The sequence below is a fragment of the Chanos chanos genome, chromosome 3, assembly GCF_902362185.1.
Source record: "Chanos chanos chromosome 3, fChaCha1.1, whole genome shotgun sequence".
In the NCBI taxonomy this organism is placed as follows: Eukaryota; Metazoa; Chordata; class Actinopteri; order Gonorynchiformes; family Chanidae; genus Chanos; species Chanos chanos.
Genome location: NC_044497.1, coordinates 19,980,547 through 19,999,024, shown reverse-complemented (window position 1 = coordinate 19,999,024; position 18,478 = coordinate 19,980,547). Strand labels below are relative to the sequence as shown.

The 18,478-nt window shown below is 43.1% G+C and overlaps 2 protein-coding genes across 2 annotated transcripts; one reads left to right on the top strand and one right to left on the bottom strand.

Annotated features, from left to right (window-relative positions):
- The first annotated feature begins 1,414 nt into the window (after positions 1-1,414).
- On the top strand, positions 1,415-10,525 carry vapa (VAMP (vesicle-associated membrane protein)-associated protein A). Its single transcript, XM_030768494.1, has 6 exons — positions 1,415-1,556; positions 4,537-4,689; positions 5,990-6,093; positions 6,774-6,854; positions 9,050-9,226; positions 10,051-10,525. The coding sequence occupies exons 1-6, from the start codon at positions 1,499-1,501 to the stop codon at positions 10,210-10,212; spliced, it is 735 nt and encodes a 244-aa protein (XP_030624354.1). The 5' UTR covers positions 1,415-1,498; the 3' UTR covers positions 10,213-10,525.
- Positions 10,526-11,991: 1,466 nt separating this feature from the next.
- Positions 11,992-17,683, bottom strand: LOC115806778 (protein APCDD1-like). Its single transcript, XM_030767640.1, has 5 exons — positions 17,650-17,683; positions 17,112-17,286; positions 16,207-16,726; positions 12,777-13,098; positions 11,992-12,458 (listed from the first exon to the last, which is right to left on the bottom strand). The coding sequence occupies exons 1-5, from the start codon at positions 17,681-17,683 to the stop codon at positions 11,992-11,994; spliced, it is 1,518 nt and encodes a 505-aa protein (XP_030623500.1).
- Between the last annotated feature and the right edge of the window lie 795 nt (positions 17,684-18,478).

The window sequence follows — 18,478 nt, the reverse complement described above, 5'->3', positions numbered from 1 at the left end:
TCTATTACCATTCTTAATTATTAGCATCTTAATTCTAAGATTTTAGTCATTTCAGCGCCTTCCATGGTTAAATGAGACATGCTGCTAGCATCAGTTTGCAGGTATTGATTTACGAGCGGTTTCAAGAACAGCTTTTTAAAGACATTTTAGATGTTGTGAGTAAAATGAGTGTTATAAGATACAGTTTACTCTTTAAGCAAAACCACGATTTATGAGACATTGACCTGTCTGGATTTATGTCTTCTTCCAATTACAGACACTGGGCGGCAGTCTTTCTCTGAACCACAAAATTGGGCATCGTCGACCTGGAATCTCCGGGTCACACACGCACACACAATGTATAGCTACAAAACGCAGTCGTCTAAATGAGAAGTGGGAAACAGTGAATGAAACGTCTCTGGTAACTTTGTTTGCAAATTCGTGCGCAGACGAAGAAACAGAACAGAAGCATTTTCACCGGCGAACACCCATACATATTCACAAACTTTGAGACGAGGAGAAAATCGCGATCTAGGCAATCCTGATTACCGAGATAAAGCGGTGCAGTGTTTCACTCCATCAGCAAGTTTGACAAACTATTGTCTCTGTAAAAAAACATTCTGTTAAACCACTTTGTATTTACTCAAATATACAAGCATAAATGTATCACAAACGTAGTATTTATTAAGTATTCGACTTTAATTTAACTGTTTCATAAAAGACTTGCTGAATATTGATGAACTTTTTTCAGGTTCTAAAGTAAAGCCCTACGTGTTTTAAGTTTCTAGGATCAACTGGAAGCCCAGACTTCAGAGTGTAACAGAGTCGTAGGTATTTGCCGGTGACGTGCATTCCAAGGCGCGCCTGCGGAAGCTGTACCATAGCCTGTAAAAAGGCCCAGATAGGCAACTGCCCTGTGTTACCATAGAATTCTCTGTTCATGCAGTAGGCGGAGTCGAAGAAATGTGTGGAGGCTAAAACACCATAATAGTTAGAAATTTCTATTTTTTTTTTTTTTACCTGTGCAGCTGAACAGAACAAGGTGTGTTGTTGTAAATATGAATGTTTTATCCTTTGGGAAACGCCTAATGGATGGAGCAATCGTTCGGTCTTGAGTAATTTTTGAAACAGCGACTTTGTGCAAATTTTGGAGTGCCTGTACTTTGCTCGCAATAAATTGTAGCTCAATGAAAAGTAGTATTTCCATAAAACTGAACTTCAGTCTATGTGACAGAAAGAATAGAATGAACCCAATGTCATACCCCCCCTCTCCCCATTGCCTGCTATAAAGAACGAAAGCGTCTTCCTCCTCTTAATGCCTAGTATGGTCATACTTCCTCTCCTTGAGCACCTCGTAGCTTTTCTTACCAGAAGTTGTCAGTCTGGCTCACATCCGTGGCTGTAGCCGTGTGATCGTTGGCTCGGTGACTCGGCAGTGAGCTTCAGTCAGTGCCGATTAGGTGATTACCAGTCTACACCGGCACCTGGCACGGATAAACTCGCGGCTTGACAAGCAGATATGTCGAAACTGGAACAGGTCCTAATTCTTGATCCGCCAAATGATCTCAAATTCAAAGGTAAGTCAGTGGTTTTTCAGTTACTTTAAGAGCCATTCGTCAATGGATCATACGCTTGTTAGCAAATAGCTAGTAGCTAGAAGTAACTGTCAAAATAAGGGAAACACTCGAGCAAATGAAGAATACGAAGTGTATTAAAATACGTGTATCCTTAGAAGTATGGTTACTGAGTTAATTAAGTAACTGATATCCGATTATACTTACGGTTATCCATGAAAAAGCCGGACAGGCCAAGGAAAGGTAATAGTTAAGAGCACGTTTGGCTAGAGCTTCGGCGACGAGCTCCGCTGAACTGCTACTGTTTGATGAGAAACAGTGGCTAAAATGATGCTGGCATGGAAATCTGAGGAAAGGCATCTTAAACTCTGATCAGCTGTGGTCGAAAGCGTATGCTCCCTGACTGTGGTCTCTCGTTGGTTCGGGAGGCTAGGGAAGACGAGCATCTCTGAAACAGCTGACTGCAAATATCAGCCTAGGACGTGAGCTCTTAGTTTCATCATGAATAGTTCGTTGAGTTTGAGTCTGAACTTCATAATCAGGATGCAGTGCGTTAACTCCTTACTACTACAAAAATGCATGTGTGGATATAACTTGGTGCAAAGAACACAGTCAGTAGTCTCCCGAGTAGCTATAAAGAAAGACGTAGTCTTTCCTTCGCCTGGTTCTCAGGAAGCGGACAAGTGCATGTATGGCGCTAGCTAAAAGAACTATACAGGCCCGAGTGCTTCTTTTTACCGTGAAGTGTTCTAGCAGCTCTGTGTCGGTTGGGGATGTATTTGCAATGCACGGTTATCCCATAGGTTTAACATTTCTAACCTGATGAGAGTGATCTCGTTTAGGATGACGGGTGCTCCCGTTGACAGGGCACGAGTGGTCACTGAATGATTATGTGTATAAAACTGATGTAAGCCATACACCATGTCCGTTTTAATCACCAGCGTTTAACTCTGTAGTATACTTCTCGGAGATTCTGAAGAGGCGCCTGCGACAGCCCTTTACACCTCAACCACCAAATATCAAATGATGGAATTTGTCGTGGAAGAATATTGCCGTACCCGCCATTTGTAGTTAGACACACTATCAGGCTCTATGCCAAGGCACGATAAAACTCTTCTGGTGGTTCACGATTGTCCAGAGCCCTTTCAAGTTACTTCACATTGGTGTTTCCTTTATTTTGCCAGTTACCTGTAGATCCAGACCGGGGACCATGTATCAAAGCATTCTTTTAGGATGTGTGGTAACATTTCTATTAACAAACTATGGTGCCGATATGTGTATGACAGACGATTTCTAAGCCTTATTACTTAGTCGTTTAATTATACGTTTCTTAAAGGGGCCATCAGTAAAAGGTGGTACGATATCTAACAACCCCCAAAACCTTTATTAATGCCCCGACGCCATTTTGTCACAGGGGCCGGGAATTTTCAAGACTCTCTGAACCCAAATTAGCGATTCACCCAAGTTTCGTTTGATGTCAAGCGTTGTTGCTAGTCACGCTAGTCTCTATGACTGGCAAGATGATCTGTTTAGACGTTGGTAATGCTGGCATTTTGGGGGATTGCTAATGGTAGCATGCTAATTGCTAAGTTAGCTTGGGAAACAACTTGTTCTAGTCAACACGACCTGACGCTAACCTAACAGCATCGATGACAAGCTACCTAGCAAACAAGCTAACTAACGCGTGAAGACTAATAAAATGGCTAAAGCGCAAAGCTGGATGTCCCTTTACGCTCAGAAATTACAAAAAATAAATTCGTATTTCAATGATAAACAGACAGTTATTCTGAGTAACCGGATTATATCAACCTAACAGCTGTCTTCGGTAAACATCGGATTATTGACTGTGGTTTAACTGGTTCTGTGACTCGGATACCTGGTCAGCCTAGGCAACTAACTTCAGAATTGTTTAAGTGGGACGACCTCAAATTATGCCAGGCGAACTAGTGGGAGCTAGACGGGCAGAACTTTAGCAAATGTCTACAGACCTGTAACACGTCAGGACTGCGGAGAGTTCCAAATGCCTTCATAATCCGCCTACACATGATTTACAGTTGTTAGAAGTTAGCTAGTTTACGAAATATTGAACAAATTGGAAGGTAATTTGGATAGCCAAATACGCGTCGACGTGAACTTCAGTAACCAAAACCATCGAAAATCCTGCTGTCAGTGGCTATAGTCATGTTTTTTAATTGTCACACAATTGCATATTAAGGTAGAGTAACACCCTACCCTAGATTACGCTCACGAGATACGCTCGCGGACTAGACAATACATTCCACAGATGTGAAGAAGTGTAAACTGTTAAGCAATCATTGCTCTTCCAGTCTCAATGCCACCTACAACTCGGAGGTACTCTACTCACCTGTTGGCTCATATTAGGCATTGCACAAGTCAGAGTAGGAGTTTACCAGGTGGCTGAACCAGCTGCGAGTGCATTAGTTGAAACTGTAATTGTGCATTAGGTTTTAGTGTTTATGTATGATATGATAGTAGTTTCCCTGTGTCTTTCTGTGATTGGAAAGAGGCTGAAGTATAGTTAGACCTGGCATAATTTATTAACATCTGTGTTCCTGTTTTTACTGAGCCATAAGTCCACTCATCATGTGCTTTCTGAGGATGATCTTGTTCATTTTTGTCCTCCTGAAATATTTGTCAGACATGTAGAATAGTAATTTTGCCACATCCACTTCTACATGCACTACATGCAGTCTCAGGGTAAAAGCCAGCTCCTCCAGCAGTAGTCTCAGCAGCAGTTAAGGTCACGTTGAGATACACTGGCCAGACTCCATACAGCTGAGTCTGTGCGTTGTTGTGACCTCATCTCAAGAGCATTTTTTCAAATAGCATTTTTCACTTCAGAGAGAGAAACAAGGTTGGATTATTCTCAAAATGGTGACATTCCTTGACACTGGCTAGGTGTCATGTGAGGCCTGAATGCTTGTGCTGTTTTTCTAACATGTCTTATTTTGTTTGGACACAGGGCCCTTCACAGATGTCGTGACCACAAATCTTAAACTTAAAAACCCCTCGGACAAAAAAGTATGCTTCAAAGTGAAGACGACAGCACCACGCCGATACTGCGTACGACCAAACAGTGGCGTCATAGAACCAGGTGCCACGGTGACCGTCTCTGGTAAGGACCCCTGTACTCCGATAAATAACCTGTTCAAGTGTCAGTCGAAGGACGTTGTTTCATCATACACAGTTCACTGAGTTTGAGTCTGAACTTCAGGTAAAAGGATGCTGTAGTCATGGTCCAGTGTGTGAAGACCTTATTGCTATAAAAAATGCACATTTGCATGTAAAATAGTGTAAAGAAGACCGTAAGTGGTGTAGTGAGTAGCGACAAAGGCGGGGGCAGGTGAGTCGTTCCTTGACCCTGTTCTTAGGACAGGTGATACTCACCTCATCACAGGACACATCCAGCTCTCATCCAATCACATATCACCACACCCTCTCCCACTGTGCCATCTCCACCTTTCAGCACCATGGCCAATCAACAGGTTTTTTCATTTATCACTGTCACATTGCCAGTTATCGCAGTTAATGGTATGGTCCAGTGATGTCAGTGACTGTTTACAGAGTTGTGATGCTATAGGCCATGCCAGACCAGACAGTTTCTCAGATCTTTAATCTGTGGCCGGATTTGCTAGCATCTATGTCCATATCAAACCACTGCAAGTCTGTATATAAGGAACATGCATGCATGCATGCATGCGTGTAACAGGCTGTTTGAGTAGATCTGTGGCACTGCATTTGTGTAGGAGAGTCATGAAGATGGCTCATCAGGGACCTGGTTGTTCTGAGCAGAAAATCTGAGGCGTGTGACGATGGCTTTGGTTCCATGGCCCTTCATTGTTTGAAAATTGAGGATGTGGAAGTGCTGACTTCATATCCAAGGCTTTGTTCATTTGAGTCCCTTACAGCTCCCTGACTTCCAACCCAACTTTGTCCAAAGTATGGACTTACAGAGCCAGGCAACCCTGCCAGCTTTACTGTCCCACCCCACACACTCAGAAGCGCTGGTCTAAACAGTGTGTGAATGCTGCTGAGAGGTATCACATGAAATGGAATGACTGAGCTTTTGAAATTTCATTTGAACACAAGGCGTTTCCTCTATTCATTCTTTTATCTGACGAGTCTATAATCACACATTATCTAACAGAGTGTTAACCATTTACTCCACTGAAAAGAATTGTGTCCACAGTACATATTGGGGGTGGAAGCGGGTGCAGCTGTAACTACATTCTTGTTAAGCTGCTACAACATCTCTTCTCCACAGAATCTGAAGTCAAGACATTCAGAATGAAAGTGTTAGTGGTTTAACTTGTGCTCCACTTATGGATGGATACTTCATAGCAGCCCTGTAGGGATTCTAGATTGTGACCTACTTCTCTGTTTGTCTGTTTCTTTGTTTATTTGTTTGTCTACAGTAATGCTCCAGCCCTTCGATTATGACCCTAACGAGAAGAGCAAACACAAGTTCATGGTCCAGACCATTTTTGCGCCATCCGGCATAACAGATTTGGAGGCGATGGTAAGTTTTCCCTCCTCGCCTGATGACACATTTTTTGTATTCCAGCTGTCGCTGAGTCCAAGTTTGCAATCTGTTTTTGATACTGTGTCTGGTTGGTCCTGACACAGCTGTGACACGTGAATCCGCTTTGGAAACAGCACTTTTTCATTTATTGATTTATTTATTTATTGCTTTTAGTCAGCAGAGGGCAGTCTCAGCCTGGAACACACTTATCATGCTGTGTGTAGAACATTGTATAGGCATTTTAAAGTGTTTGAAGATGCCTACCTAAGACTACTGATTTCCTCATGGCTTTGGTGGCATGTCAGATCAGCAGGCCTTGTCTGTGTATTGGATTTTCTTTTCAAAGTTTACCTCAGCGTAACAGAGATCATTAGACTCTTTGTTACCTTTATCAAGGCTCAAATCCAGCTTTACTAAAGCCTCATCCAGTTGTTCAGACTCACACCAGAGCATATGCAAATGTTTAACCGCATTAACCTACAGTATCTCTCTGTCTCTGTTTACTTTTAGTCAGTGTAATTCAAACAGGAAATGTCATCATCATCATGTTTTCAGTGGCTGGTATTACCCTAATCATACTGCACTGTGTGGACTACTTAAACATTTTTGGGATGGTTTTGGGGGGGGGGGGGTTGCCTTCAGTAAAGTCTGACATGCCCTTGACTCTGTCCTCACAGTGGAAAGAGGCCAAACCTGAGGACCTTATGGACTCCAAGCTGCGATGTGTCTTCGAGCTGCCCTCTGAAAATGATAAGATGGTAAGAGCTGCTTTTGGATGATTTTAAAGGACTCCTGAAAAACCCTGTTCACATTCAGCCTGGTAAAAGTCCTGCTGCCACGGCGATGGTTGGCAGAGGAAGTCATGTGACACGAAGCTGAGTATATAGGAGTGTCATTCGTGGCTCACTGTTTATGGACAGTTCTCTACGCTTGTGGCTGATTCCCTCTTATGTCTTTAGATTTGTACATGGTCTTTTTCTTTGTCTCTCTTCCCTCCTCTCTCTTTTGCTGTCGTTCTCTCCTTCCATATGCTGCTTCTTTGGCTTTGTCTTTTCCTTGCTTTATTCTTTGGACAGTGACATAAACTGGACCCTAATATTCCTCCCTCACTCTTCCAACCCGTGTGTCTTCCATTATGTCCAAAAACAGAAAAAACACGCTAGTAGCATAAACCTTGGTCTTTATAAGGCTTTTTGAACGTTTTATAGTATTTAACTGGTCTTCTCTGCTCTCGGAGATCTGAAGACAAGTGTCTGGATAATTGTTTGTTTTCTGAAACCTCCTGGTGTCAGCAGTGACCGGTGGGCTGCTGCTTTAATTGACGAGTTGCCAGTGGTCGTAACCACTGACTGATATGCATTTCAGTGAAAATGTTCGTAAAGAAACTAAACAGAGTTCATTTGCCATTTCCCTGTGCTAATTTTAGCTCCATCTCACGCACTGAAGCTTTGTAGCGTGAAATATTGGGGATTATTGGGGATTTCGATGTTTTGACAGTCTGTTTCGGAGCAGAGACTTCCACTAACACACACCTCCTCGCTGAGGTCAAAGCCATATGAGATTAGAGTGAACCCCACCTCATCATGTCATTGTAAGTTTAACACATAAAGTATGAATGCTGCTGCACACACATACACCCACACTGGAGTTGCTCCCAAGCATGGAAAAGCGGTTTGTTTGTTTGTTTGTTTGTTGACTTGTTTGTTTTGTGTATCAGATGTGTAGTCTTGTGCGTGATATGTATGCTGATTTTCCTCCTACCCCCACCCCTTTCCTCTCCCCCCTGCAGTTCAGTGCCAGTGCTAGGGAACTGTGCAGTCGCTCAGCTGTGCTCAACACTCCAGGCCGTACTCCCATGCTTACAAAACTACTGGCCTATAGGTCTGCCCCCACCCCTGCTGACTACCTCACCCCCCTGAGCCACAGGCAGCTGTTTGACGTCCACAGCGTCGAGCCAGGCAGAGACAGGCAGTGTCAGGTTTGTGGTAGGCAGACGAGTTCAGAGAGAGGTGTAGGTTGTTCCAGAAGCCACGCTGTCCCCCAGTGAGTGGCACATACGACACACTCGTTTGTCAGGTTGAAAAGAGCAGACCGCCACATAAGAGGCTGGGCATGCAGAAACCAAACTGACTCCGGTTCTGGAGGACAGGAGAGGGAAGGGGTTCTGGTCTGGAGGGTTTTTGTCTGTTAATGCAGATATCAGTGGGTGAATGAAAGAGGTATTTCTGAGGTCCATTTTAGCTGTCTCACTGCAGGGTTTTTTTTTGTTTTGTTTTTTTAAAAAAAAGCTCTTAAACTGAGTTTACCAGCAATTAAATTCAACTGGACGTGAAATATAGAAAAGCTTTGTGTGTCTGAAGGCACGTCATTATGGCTACTTTTAATGGAAGAACTCTGTGGAATGAATAATGTGACAAACTAAACTGTAAAAACATGGAGCTCATAGATCCACACAGGTCTTCCCAAAGATGATCTCAGATCAGTGCATCCACACAGCAGAATCAGAGAAAAGGCCACAGAGACAGGTTTGCTCGGCATACCATCTACTCAGGAGCTTGAATACTTACTAATTCCATGCTATACATTTCAGCGTTGCTAATTAAATTCCTCAGCCTTTGTCATACATTACACTTTGGTTATTTATGGAAGTCAAAGTGATGAGTGTGTATGTGTGGGTGTGTGAACAGTATGCTGTAGAGATGTTTCCCATTGTGTCCCTGACTGTCTAAAGCAGGGGTGTCAAAATCCGGTCCTGGAGGGCCGGGGTCCTGCTGATTTTTGTTTTCACCTCTTAGTAACCTGTGGATTTTCACCTTGAAAACAGGTGTGGACACTCCTCAGCCAATCAGAGATTCTATTTAGTTGGTCTACAAGAAAAACAGCAGGACCATGGCCCTCTCGGACTGGATTTTGACACCTGTGGTCTAAAGCCTTCTTGTTCTGCTCCTTTCAGAACGACACAGTCGATGCTACCAAAGCCACGACTACCTTTAACACATCCAAAGTGGATGGCACGTCTGCGGCCAAGCCCAACAGCGTGGACGACACAGAGATAAAGAAACTGATGGAGGAGTGCAAAAGGCTGCAGGCAGAAGTGGGCAAACTGGGAGAGGAGAACAGGCAACTTAAGGTACACATTACCCCCCACCCCACCCTGCCCCCCCAGGAGCGAGTTAGTTCACGGTCTGAAATCCAGTCTCAGAGAGTTGTTTGTAAATATAAGTAAACTGATGCTAACATGTTGAAACACAGCACTGGTGGAATCATTGTAAAGAAAGAACACAGTGATTGTAACACTGCTGAATGTGGTGTATTCAGCTTCTTTTTTTCACTGCAGTTCATCATTTCATTGAGATATTAGATGAATATACTGACTGGAGAGTTCCCTGCCCTCACTGGCAAAGCCATCGGTAGTGTCTAATTGGAAGGCTAAACTTAGACACCACAGAAGGAGAAACCTGATAGTTGAAACATTAAAAATAATTAATTATGAAGTGTTTTAATTATCATGCTTTTTCTAGTCATTTTGTGGAATTTGTGGAAGGACAGTAGAAGTGAGGCAGTTTGTGGAGGAGAGCACACCTGCATGCAACAGAGTCACTGAAATAATATTTTAGTTCATTTAAATGAACGCCCCAGACAGGCTGGGGGAGAGTAATGAAATCACGGACTATGAGATTAGAGAGTGCATAAAATTTCACTCTGGATTCTCGGACTGAACAACAGACCGCTGTGCCCTGAGCACACGCGCAATGTTTCATATAAAACCCTGTGATTTCAGTGAAAATGTTGAGCCTGTGGCTGATCAGAATACAGAACACAGGGCACCTCACGGTTTACATGTCTGATTACACAGGCTGTGTTCGTGCTCAGCTGAAAACATCTGAGACTAATAACAAGCAATTTTATTTACGTATTTACACACTTTTCTCCTCCTCCTCCTCCACACCCCAGGATGAAGGTTTGAGGATGAGGAAGGCCCATCGCTCAGACAACATGGTGTCCAGCTCGGGAGCCATGGTGGGGAAGGACCAGGGCACTAAGTCCCTGCCCTCCCTTCTGGTGGTCATCGCCGCCATCTTCATTGGCTTCTTCCTGGGCAAGTTTGTCTTGTAGGTGGAGAATGCCGGCGCCTCCTCCCCACTCCTCCCAGTGTCTCGGGGCCTGAAGTGAGACGCACGTGCTGGTCGACACTGTCACACCAGTGCTAGAACGTGGCCTATTGCAACGATAAGCGTTTGTGTACAGAATCATAACAAACGGGCCTTGCCTTTCTCCGGTTTTCTTTTCCTTTCCTTTTTTATTCTTTATCTTTTTTTTTGTTTGTTTTTGGGAGGGGGAGGAATCTCACACGGTTAGCGCACACACACACACACACGCAAACACATCCAAATGTGCAAAAATGAAAATGAAGTCTCTTTGTCTCTCCCTTTCCTCAACCTTCTCTTCCTTCCTTTTTTTTCTTTCTTTCTTTGTTTTCTTTTCACTTCTTTTGTTGCGGTGTTGGTTTTCTTTCTTTTCCAAAGGCAGGCCAGGTAGGGGATGAAAAAAAAATTGTACATTTATCAAAGCATCAATAGCAGGCAGATAATCAAGGAATTGTGTAGAAACCTTGATTGAAATTTTAAAAATTAAATAAAACAAATTGTTCTCTCTTTCTCTGTGATTTTAATAAGAGTTGAATGGAATGTTTTAAGTGTTGTAAATGTTATTTTAATCTTATGAAACATGAAAAAAAGATGATTAAATAAAACTTTCCTACATGGTGCTGGTTGGCCTCTTGACGTTGAAATGATTCACTCAATCCAGTTTTCTTTTCTTTGTTATTTTTCTGGAATGTGAAGAACTCAGCTGGAAACATAGGTGCCTCCTGCCATGTGTGTTATATCCTCCCACTGTTCTGACAAACGGAATCTAATTATTTTTAAGTCTTTCTAGAACTTTCCTCATGCAAAATTATATTACTCATTTGTGAGTCCTGCGGTATTTGACATTGATGAGATGGAAAAAAGAAAAATAAAATATCATTAACGGTTTTGCTCCTTTGTTCATTAGTCACGTGTGTACGATACCTCGTGTTTATGCATATAACGCTTTTACACCCTGCCATATGTAATGAAAATTAACCAAATGTTAAAAAAAATCTCTCATTTATGTGGTTTTCTGTCAGCCTTATCCTGAACACGTGATACCTCTTTACCATACATGCAGACCTAACGCTGAACACTCTAGGACTGGATGTAAAGAAATCTGTCCAATGTTAAACACTGGACAGTTTTCTTTACCTGTATTTACTGAAACCCTCTCAGAGGAAAATCTTCCTTGACCTTCCTCATTCTTCACAGACAGATGTGACACTGTAATTGTGGTATATCAGTATATCAGACAAACCATTTCACATCTCCACACTGAATATAATCAGCTGCCTCGATGGTCAAGGCCTCCCCCCAGTGCATTAGGTTTATTATGCGTTTTGAGTTAGTTTTCCTTATATTTACTATGTTTGGAGTACATTTACATATCTATGTTTGGGTATCTTTGAGCTCAATATATACAAGCTGCCTTTACATTGTTGCTGGACATGTTACATTGGCACAAACGTCAGTTATGGCTCTGTTTCAGTGCGTTAACTGATGTCATGTGACAACCATACTTTGAGTCCTGCAGTATGATGTTGCCATGGTAGCAATGAAAAGCATAGGGCAAAAGCTTCTTATTTGCTTTGTAGCTTTTCTCATTACATGTTTATGTGTTCATGGCCCTTATCACCCATCCAAAATTGGCTCAACTCAGCTCTGCTCACTCTCCAACTCTGGAACCACATTTAGGCTGCTCAACCCTACTCCCACCATACCAAAAACAACCCCACTGAGGAGCTCCAGTGTATACGTTCCATCACAGTCTAGCCCAATCTCCGTCTTTTAAGACAAAGGAGAAACTGATTACTACGGGCAAGACACTCAGGAGGATTTCCAGGCTGTTTGTCACACAGCCATTCCCAAGTCTGAAGTGCTGTTCTCCTTCTTTATTTGTACTTTGTGCCCCCTGCTGGCTGGAGGAGCACTGGACCAGCGGTGGCTGGTACGAGGTGGCACGCTTGTGTGGCTTGTCTGGGCTGGAGCCATTGGTGGGCCTCTGGCCGTTGTACAGCAGCCTCCGTCCGTCCAGGTCTCGGCCCATCCGGAAAAGCTCGTACTCGGTGTGGGGAAGACGGATGCCAAGGGCAGCACATCCAGAGGTGGAGGTCACATCCTGCTGGATCCCCAGTCTCCAGGAGCTCTCCGCTCCACACTCATTCCCACTGAAGGCGTTCAGAAGGGAGGTGGTGACCAGGTTCATGGGCGTGACCTTCATATGGGTGACTGTAAAAAGAGGATGGAAGTCATTCACTGCTACGAGAACGTGTAGGACAAAATTAAGAACTCTGAACTTCAGTAATGAGTAAGCTATTCTATTATTAGAGTACACAAGATGGAAAGTCAATTATTATTTCATCAACACTCACTTGATTGGTTTACTTCTGTTCTCTTTTAACAAATAAGCTGTTATACAACCGAGGCAATTCAGACTAGAGGATGGAAACGATTAAGAACTCATTCTGTCTTCAGATGTGTGGACTGTGAAACTAGCAGTGTGCACCAGGCCTATATGCACCAATGAAGAAAAAAAGTTCTCTTTACCAGTGAAAGTCACCTCTGTGCCACCTTTAACCGTCTTGGATGGGACCCCCTGGCTGTAGTGTCCTGTGGCCGAGATGCTGAAAGTGGGATGTCTGCAGACAGGGTCAGAGTAGTGGTAGTAATGTCCTTCCCAGGTACTGCCGTCATCATGGAAAATAAAATGACGGGTCAGGAAGAGGACACCAGGGCGCACCTCGCAACGGGTGCTGACCCAGTTACCAAAGAGACGCACAGGGAGGTCGTCTTGGGCAGGGAGGACAGGAGGGTGATACAGGTCAGCCCGGGAGATGATCTGACAGGCCAGGCAGCGACGGTCATAGTTCTGAAAGGTGGAGACAAAAAGATGCCCTGAAACCAACCCTGCGGAATAAGCAGCGTTCAGGAGGCCATGCAGAGAGGAATACAGAAGGACCAGTGTCTTTGACAGCTTTCTCAACATCAAAAAGTCTCAGGCAGAAGCTCACATATCTGAGCTCTGGCTGCCAAGCACTGAAACACCTGACTTAAAATAGTGAAAGGCTTGGTGTGAGATAGTTAAATAAAGCGTGACAGTTCTATGCCAAGTCTAATGGATTTCTATGCCCGAAATTAGGAAACACCATTTGTGTTTTTACACACACACACACACACACACGCACGCACAAAAGGACAAGCCTACACAGCAGACAGCATCAACATCCGAATTCATTCAAAAGGTAAGTCTGAGTGCTCACATTTTTTTTGCCCTGGAAGTGTTTCGAAACTGTGGGAGAGTCTTAACCCAAGTGGTTTGAATAAGTTTCACAACCAAGTCAAGGAGACAGGAGAGGGAGTGCTGTATAACAGCTAAAAAGTTCAGCACTTGCTGCTTTGACTAACTCGATCTGTCAGATGACAACATATAAGCTCTTAGCAGCAGTGCTAATGAATGCAGAGGCACTTTGTGTAAGTAAAAGCTCTGTACTGCATTTTTTATGGACCGCTCCCAGTGAACATTACTTGTCACATTCAACATAAGAAGACATTTTTCTCTTCTTCTCTTCTTTCTTTTTTTTTTAAACAAGGCTTGTAACTCAGCTTGTAGTCTTGAATAATTTCTATGAGTTCACAGACAAACGGAAAGACATTTCCATGAGTTCACTAAAGAATGAGGGAACATATCTTTATTCTCATTCAGCTCTGCCACATCAGTTGCCCTCTCAACTTGGAAGAGTAGATACTGCCTCTTGTCTGGGTTTATGCCACTGTTTGACACACCCATTAGGGAGCCAAATGGAGAGGCGGGTATTGGTGGTAATGATCTCATTTGCTGGGAGTGTTTTGGCTCTAAGCCTTACCATTCATGACTGATGACTGCTGGGAGGCAATCACAATAGAGGAAAATGGAAAACACAAAACAGATACCCAAACAACAATTGAGAGATGTGGTTGATAGCATAACTTTGAGATGCACAAAGGATACGCTCCATCTGCCAGCTTCAGAAGGCGGGTGATTGGTCAGCCTTAACAATGAAACCACAACAGAACTGCCTTCATTAGTTTCTATGTTTAATTGAGAGCTTTTGACTCCATTTATATTCCTGGACTAATGAACGTAGCTGAGCACATTCCGCCATGCTTAAGGAGAGTAAAATTTGTATGTGGTGGAGGCAAACAGTCGATTCTGATGGGTTTTACCATTGCCTGTTTGAGTCATCCATCCATAAATTATTCAGCTCAAACTAGAATTCATTAACATTGCATCACACATTTTTGAGTATTCCTATTTGTAGGCATGAAAATGAACAGCGAGCAACAGCATGGAAACGGGCCTATGCACACATGAAAGGCATTAATCCCTCAAAAATCCCCCCGTTCCATCTCTCTGGTCCGGGCTCCGGCTTTGCCCAAGCTCTGTGATGGAGCCTTAGGCACGCGCTGGATCGGAGCAGAAATTCCTTATGTTGCCCTCTGCTGCACTGCTTTCTCATTCCCTTTGAAGAGAAGGCGGCAGCTAGCCGTGGATAAGCAGGCCTAACACGCACTAACACTGCTAAAAACGTTTTATTAAAATGACCCAAGACAACTAATGGGGGAATACTGAATCTGCTCAGAACCTGTATCTGAGTTAAGAGATGAGCAAGAAGAGATCTGATCTAACAAGACAGTGCATTTACTGTGGGTCACAATCTTTGTGATATCTGCCTGCACATTGGCCCAGTAAGTTTATGAACTCTCTTCTGTTGTGGGAAGAACATAACTCATAAATGACAGTAGACTTCAGCTCAACTCCATCATTTCTCATTTGGACTGTCAAGCCATTGCGACAGAACCTGTTCTCAAGAATATAAGAGCTATTACATCTCCAGTTGCCCTAATCTCACTGCCTATCGAAATTGCAGTTGGGCACGTTGAAATTAAGAACTGTACGTTTCGAAAGGCATTAATACATGCATAATGCATTTATACAGGCGTCACAAAGGACATGACAGCTCGGTGACGTAAACACCGAAAGAGATGAAGACCTTTATGACGTGTATTAATCAACCCCAGTGTCACATCCAGCATCAAACACGGCGTTATACATTATGCAGCCTTTCGCATCAGACAGAGCATGGCACTTCATAAATTAATCATGCCGCTACTTCTCGTTAGCGCTCGTGCTCTTTAGGTTTTTATGTGTAGTCGCTCTTGATGCACAATGTGACCGGAGACCATTGCAAAATAGGACTAGGGCCATTAAATATGCCATTTACGATTTTGAGAAGTCGTTTTCACTGTGTTTAAGAAGTACGTGGTTAAGGTGCTTGAACAGTAAAATTAAGAGACAACCTGTCGGGTTTTTCTTTCCAATTAGCCATTTGGTTCTGCTATCATTTTAGCAAATGAAAATTAGAGCAGGTAGCTTCAAGCAAAAGCTGAGACGTCCAGGTAATTAAAAAGAAAGAAAGAAAGAAAGAAAGAAAGAAAGACAGAATCTTATCACATTCATGGATACGTTATCAAACTCCTGTGCTGCACTTTACGGAATGTATGTGTCTCTGTGTTTAATTCCACGTGACTGTGTATACATAATACATACAGACATGTATGTATGTAGCCTATGTATGTATATAAACACAAAGAGTTGCACGCTCGCACGTGCACGTACACAACACGCACACACACACACACACACACACACACACACACACACACACACACACACAGATAATATATATTATGTATATTATATAATAATATTTATTATAATATGTTATGCATATATATTATTGATAATATGTAAATATATTAATTGTATCAGCTAATTCTACCATTAGTACTGGATATTTAAATATTATTATACTATTAGATTTTTTTTTCTATGTAAGGTCAAATTTAACATTTAAAGGGCATGCTTATGAGGGTAGGGGATGGTGGTGTTGATTTTGTATCGGCACTTTCTCCCTGGTGTGCGGAAGGAGGCGCTGACCTTGACGCTATGCAGCGGGGCTTGGTAGCGGACGGGCTTGTGAAGCTTTCTCTGGGTGTGCTCAGTGTGTACGTCTCCAAGAAACAGTTCCTCCGCGTGCCCGTCCGGGTCTCCACGGCTGTGGCGCTGCTCCACGCGCAACAGCTGCAACTCCACCATGGTGAAGTTTAAAGCGCCGGTACAATCATGACTCGATTCCTCGCTCCACACGTCATAACTCACTCCGAGAACTAGAGGCTTCGGCATGAAACAGCTTTGTCTGAAATGTCGGGAGAGGTCCTCTGCGACTTCGGTACTGTGACACACTAACTGCACACGACTGAGTTTGTAATCTGCCTCCGTGCCCCCGCGGATCATCCAGGAGGTTTGGCGCAGGTGCACACTTCCCTGGATGAGGAGACTGTAGCGTGGTTCTGTGCAGTGGTTATCACGGTAGTAGAACTGAAGGGCTTGAAAGGTGTGGTTGTGATAGAAGCGGTAGGATCTGGTGAGGAACTCCGGTCCTGGTCTTACTTCACAGCTATTAGAGTGAAAACATAAAAAGGTCAAACTGCTAAAACAGCAGAACACTAATCCAGCATCTGTATATTAATTTCTTAGAAACGGAACCACCTCTGATAATTTGGCACCCAGATTAATATTCTAGCCTCTGTGCCTAAACCACCGTCTCTGCTTTCCTCCCTCTGTTCTCCACTCTAAACCAAAATATATTAAAACAGGTCTATTCTGTACTTTGTAACACGCGATTTAAACAATTTTGAGTGTACATGGAAGTCAAAGCGAGACCTTGTGGGCATAAATATAAATATACTCTGACGTTAACTGGCTTGAACTGGAATGACCAGTTCACGGCACTGATTTAAAAAAAAAAAAAGCACTTTCACACAGACCAACTTCGAACACACCTGGTGGACAGCCAGTGGCCCGCGATGTTGGGGGGCATGTGAACAGTGACATGTGGTCCGTCCTGAAGGTGTTTGAGCATACGATGACACTGTGTTTCTTTGGATTGCCATTCGTAGCTTTTCTCGAACGACAAATGGCTGCTCCTGACATAATGAGGTGAGCCCCCGGACCACCCTGAGGGACAGCGAACATCCTTAGGTTACGAAACGTTAGATTCATCTCAGCTGCGACAACAGCATTTTCACAGAAAGCTACACACAGTCAGTCTTTCTCCAACAGTCACCTAACGTTTTTATGAAAACCCACCTTGAAATTTTGTGAGCCGTGACTGGTATTGTGTCCGGTCGCGATATAGACATTACTTCCCAACTCATTCTCTCTCCGATAAAAGCAATTAAATTGACTGCATTCATCACACATTTAGAAAGCGCATTAATGCTACAATTTAATGATTCGTTGGAGAATAACAGACAGCAGCCACTCGCAATCCTCTAAGAGAGGTGAAAAAGGCTGAAATATAGGGATAAAGTTACTTACCGACATTAAGAAGAAAGATGAACGCTGTGCTCATGGTTGTAAACACAAACAGCATCGTTCTTGGTTTTTTCTTTTTTTAAATCAATTTTATAAAATCCAACACTTTAGTTAAACGTTTGTCTGACTTCGTCTCGAATGTTACCTCTCCAAAGAAGCTCCGAGATCACTCCATCAATAATAGGATTTCACTTATATATATCCCGGTAAACTGACAATTTCTCTGCATTCTATCAAAATATTTTCTTCCTCAACATTTTAAATTGGACAGCACAGCCCGCGTTTACGAATCCGTACTTGGGACAGTGAGTGGTTTATCCGTCAATGAAAGCTTGTCTATTTCCAGAAACGTGGTTTAAACGGAATCTGTTTGAAATTTAAACTTCTGAGTACTGTCTCTCCATGTCTTCTAAGGGAAGAGCAGCAGAGGATGAACTGTTACTAGAATATGACTCCGAGTTTTACGTCTCTACAAATGCGTATCTTCAGCATCGTACGCGCGCGTCATACCCTCCCACTGCTCCGTTGACAAAACGCAATGTTGGAAGTGGAGGAGGGTACTGTCACGATATGAACCTTATGCCTTCAGTCAAACTGATGAGACATTTCCTCGAAAAACCCTACGGGCTTTCGTTCAGCAAAAAGAGAACATATTTATTTCTAGTCTAACAACCTACTGCAAGTTAATCAACGGTGTCATCAATGTACCGCACGAGCCTTTCCGGTGTTAAAAAAGTTACCCGAAGCATAAAGATTTGTTCGCAACGTTTAAAATATACATTTGTTTGTATAGCCTACTACTAAAAGGCCTTAATGAATCAGTGGCAATACG

Coding starts and splice junctions, on each gene's coding strand:
- vapa (XM_030768494.1), top strand. CDS start 1,499: ATGTCGAAACTGGAACAGGTCCTAATTCTTGATCCGCCAAATGATCTC. Junction 6,855..9,049: donor CCTCTGAAAATGATAAGATG/GTAAGAGCTGCT, acceptor TGCTCCTTTCAG/AACGACACAGTCGATGCTAC. Junction 9,227..10,050: donor AGGAGAACAGGCAACTTAAG/GTACACATTACC, acceptor TCCACACCCCAG/GATGAAGGTTTGAGGATGAG.
- LOC115806778 (XM_030767640.1), bottom strand. CDS start 17,683: ATGAGCACAGCGTTCATCTTTCTTCTTAATGTCG. Junction 16,727..17,111: donor GGCCACTGGCTGTCCACCAG/GTGTGTTCGAAG, acceptor TCACTCTAATAG/CTGTGAAGTAAGACCAGGAC. Junction 12,459..12,776: donor CACAGAGGTGACTTTCACTG/GTAAAGAGAACT, acceptor CTCTTTTTACAG/TCACCCATATGAAGGTCACG.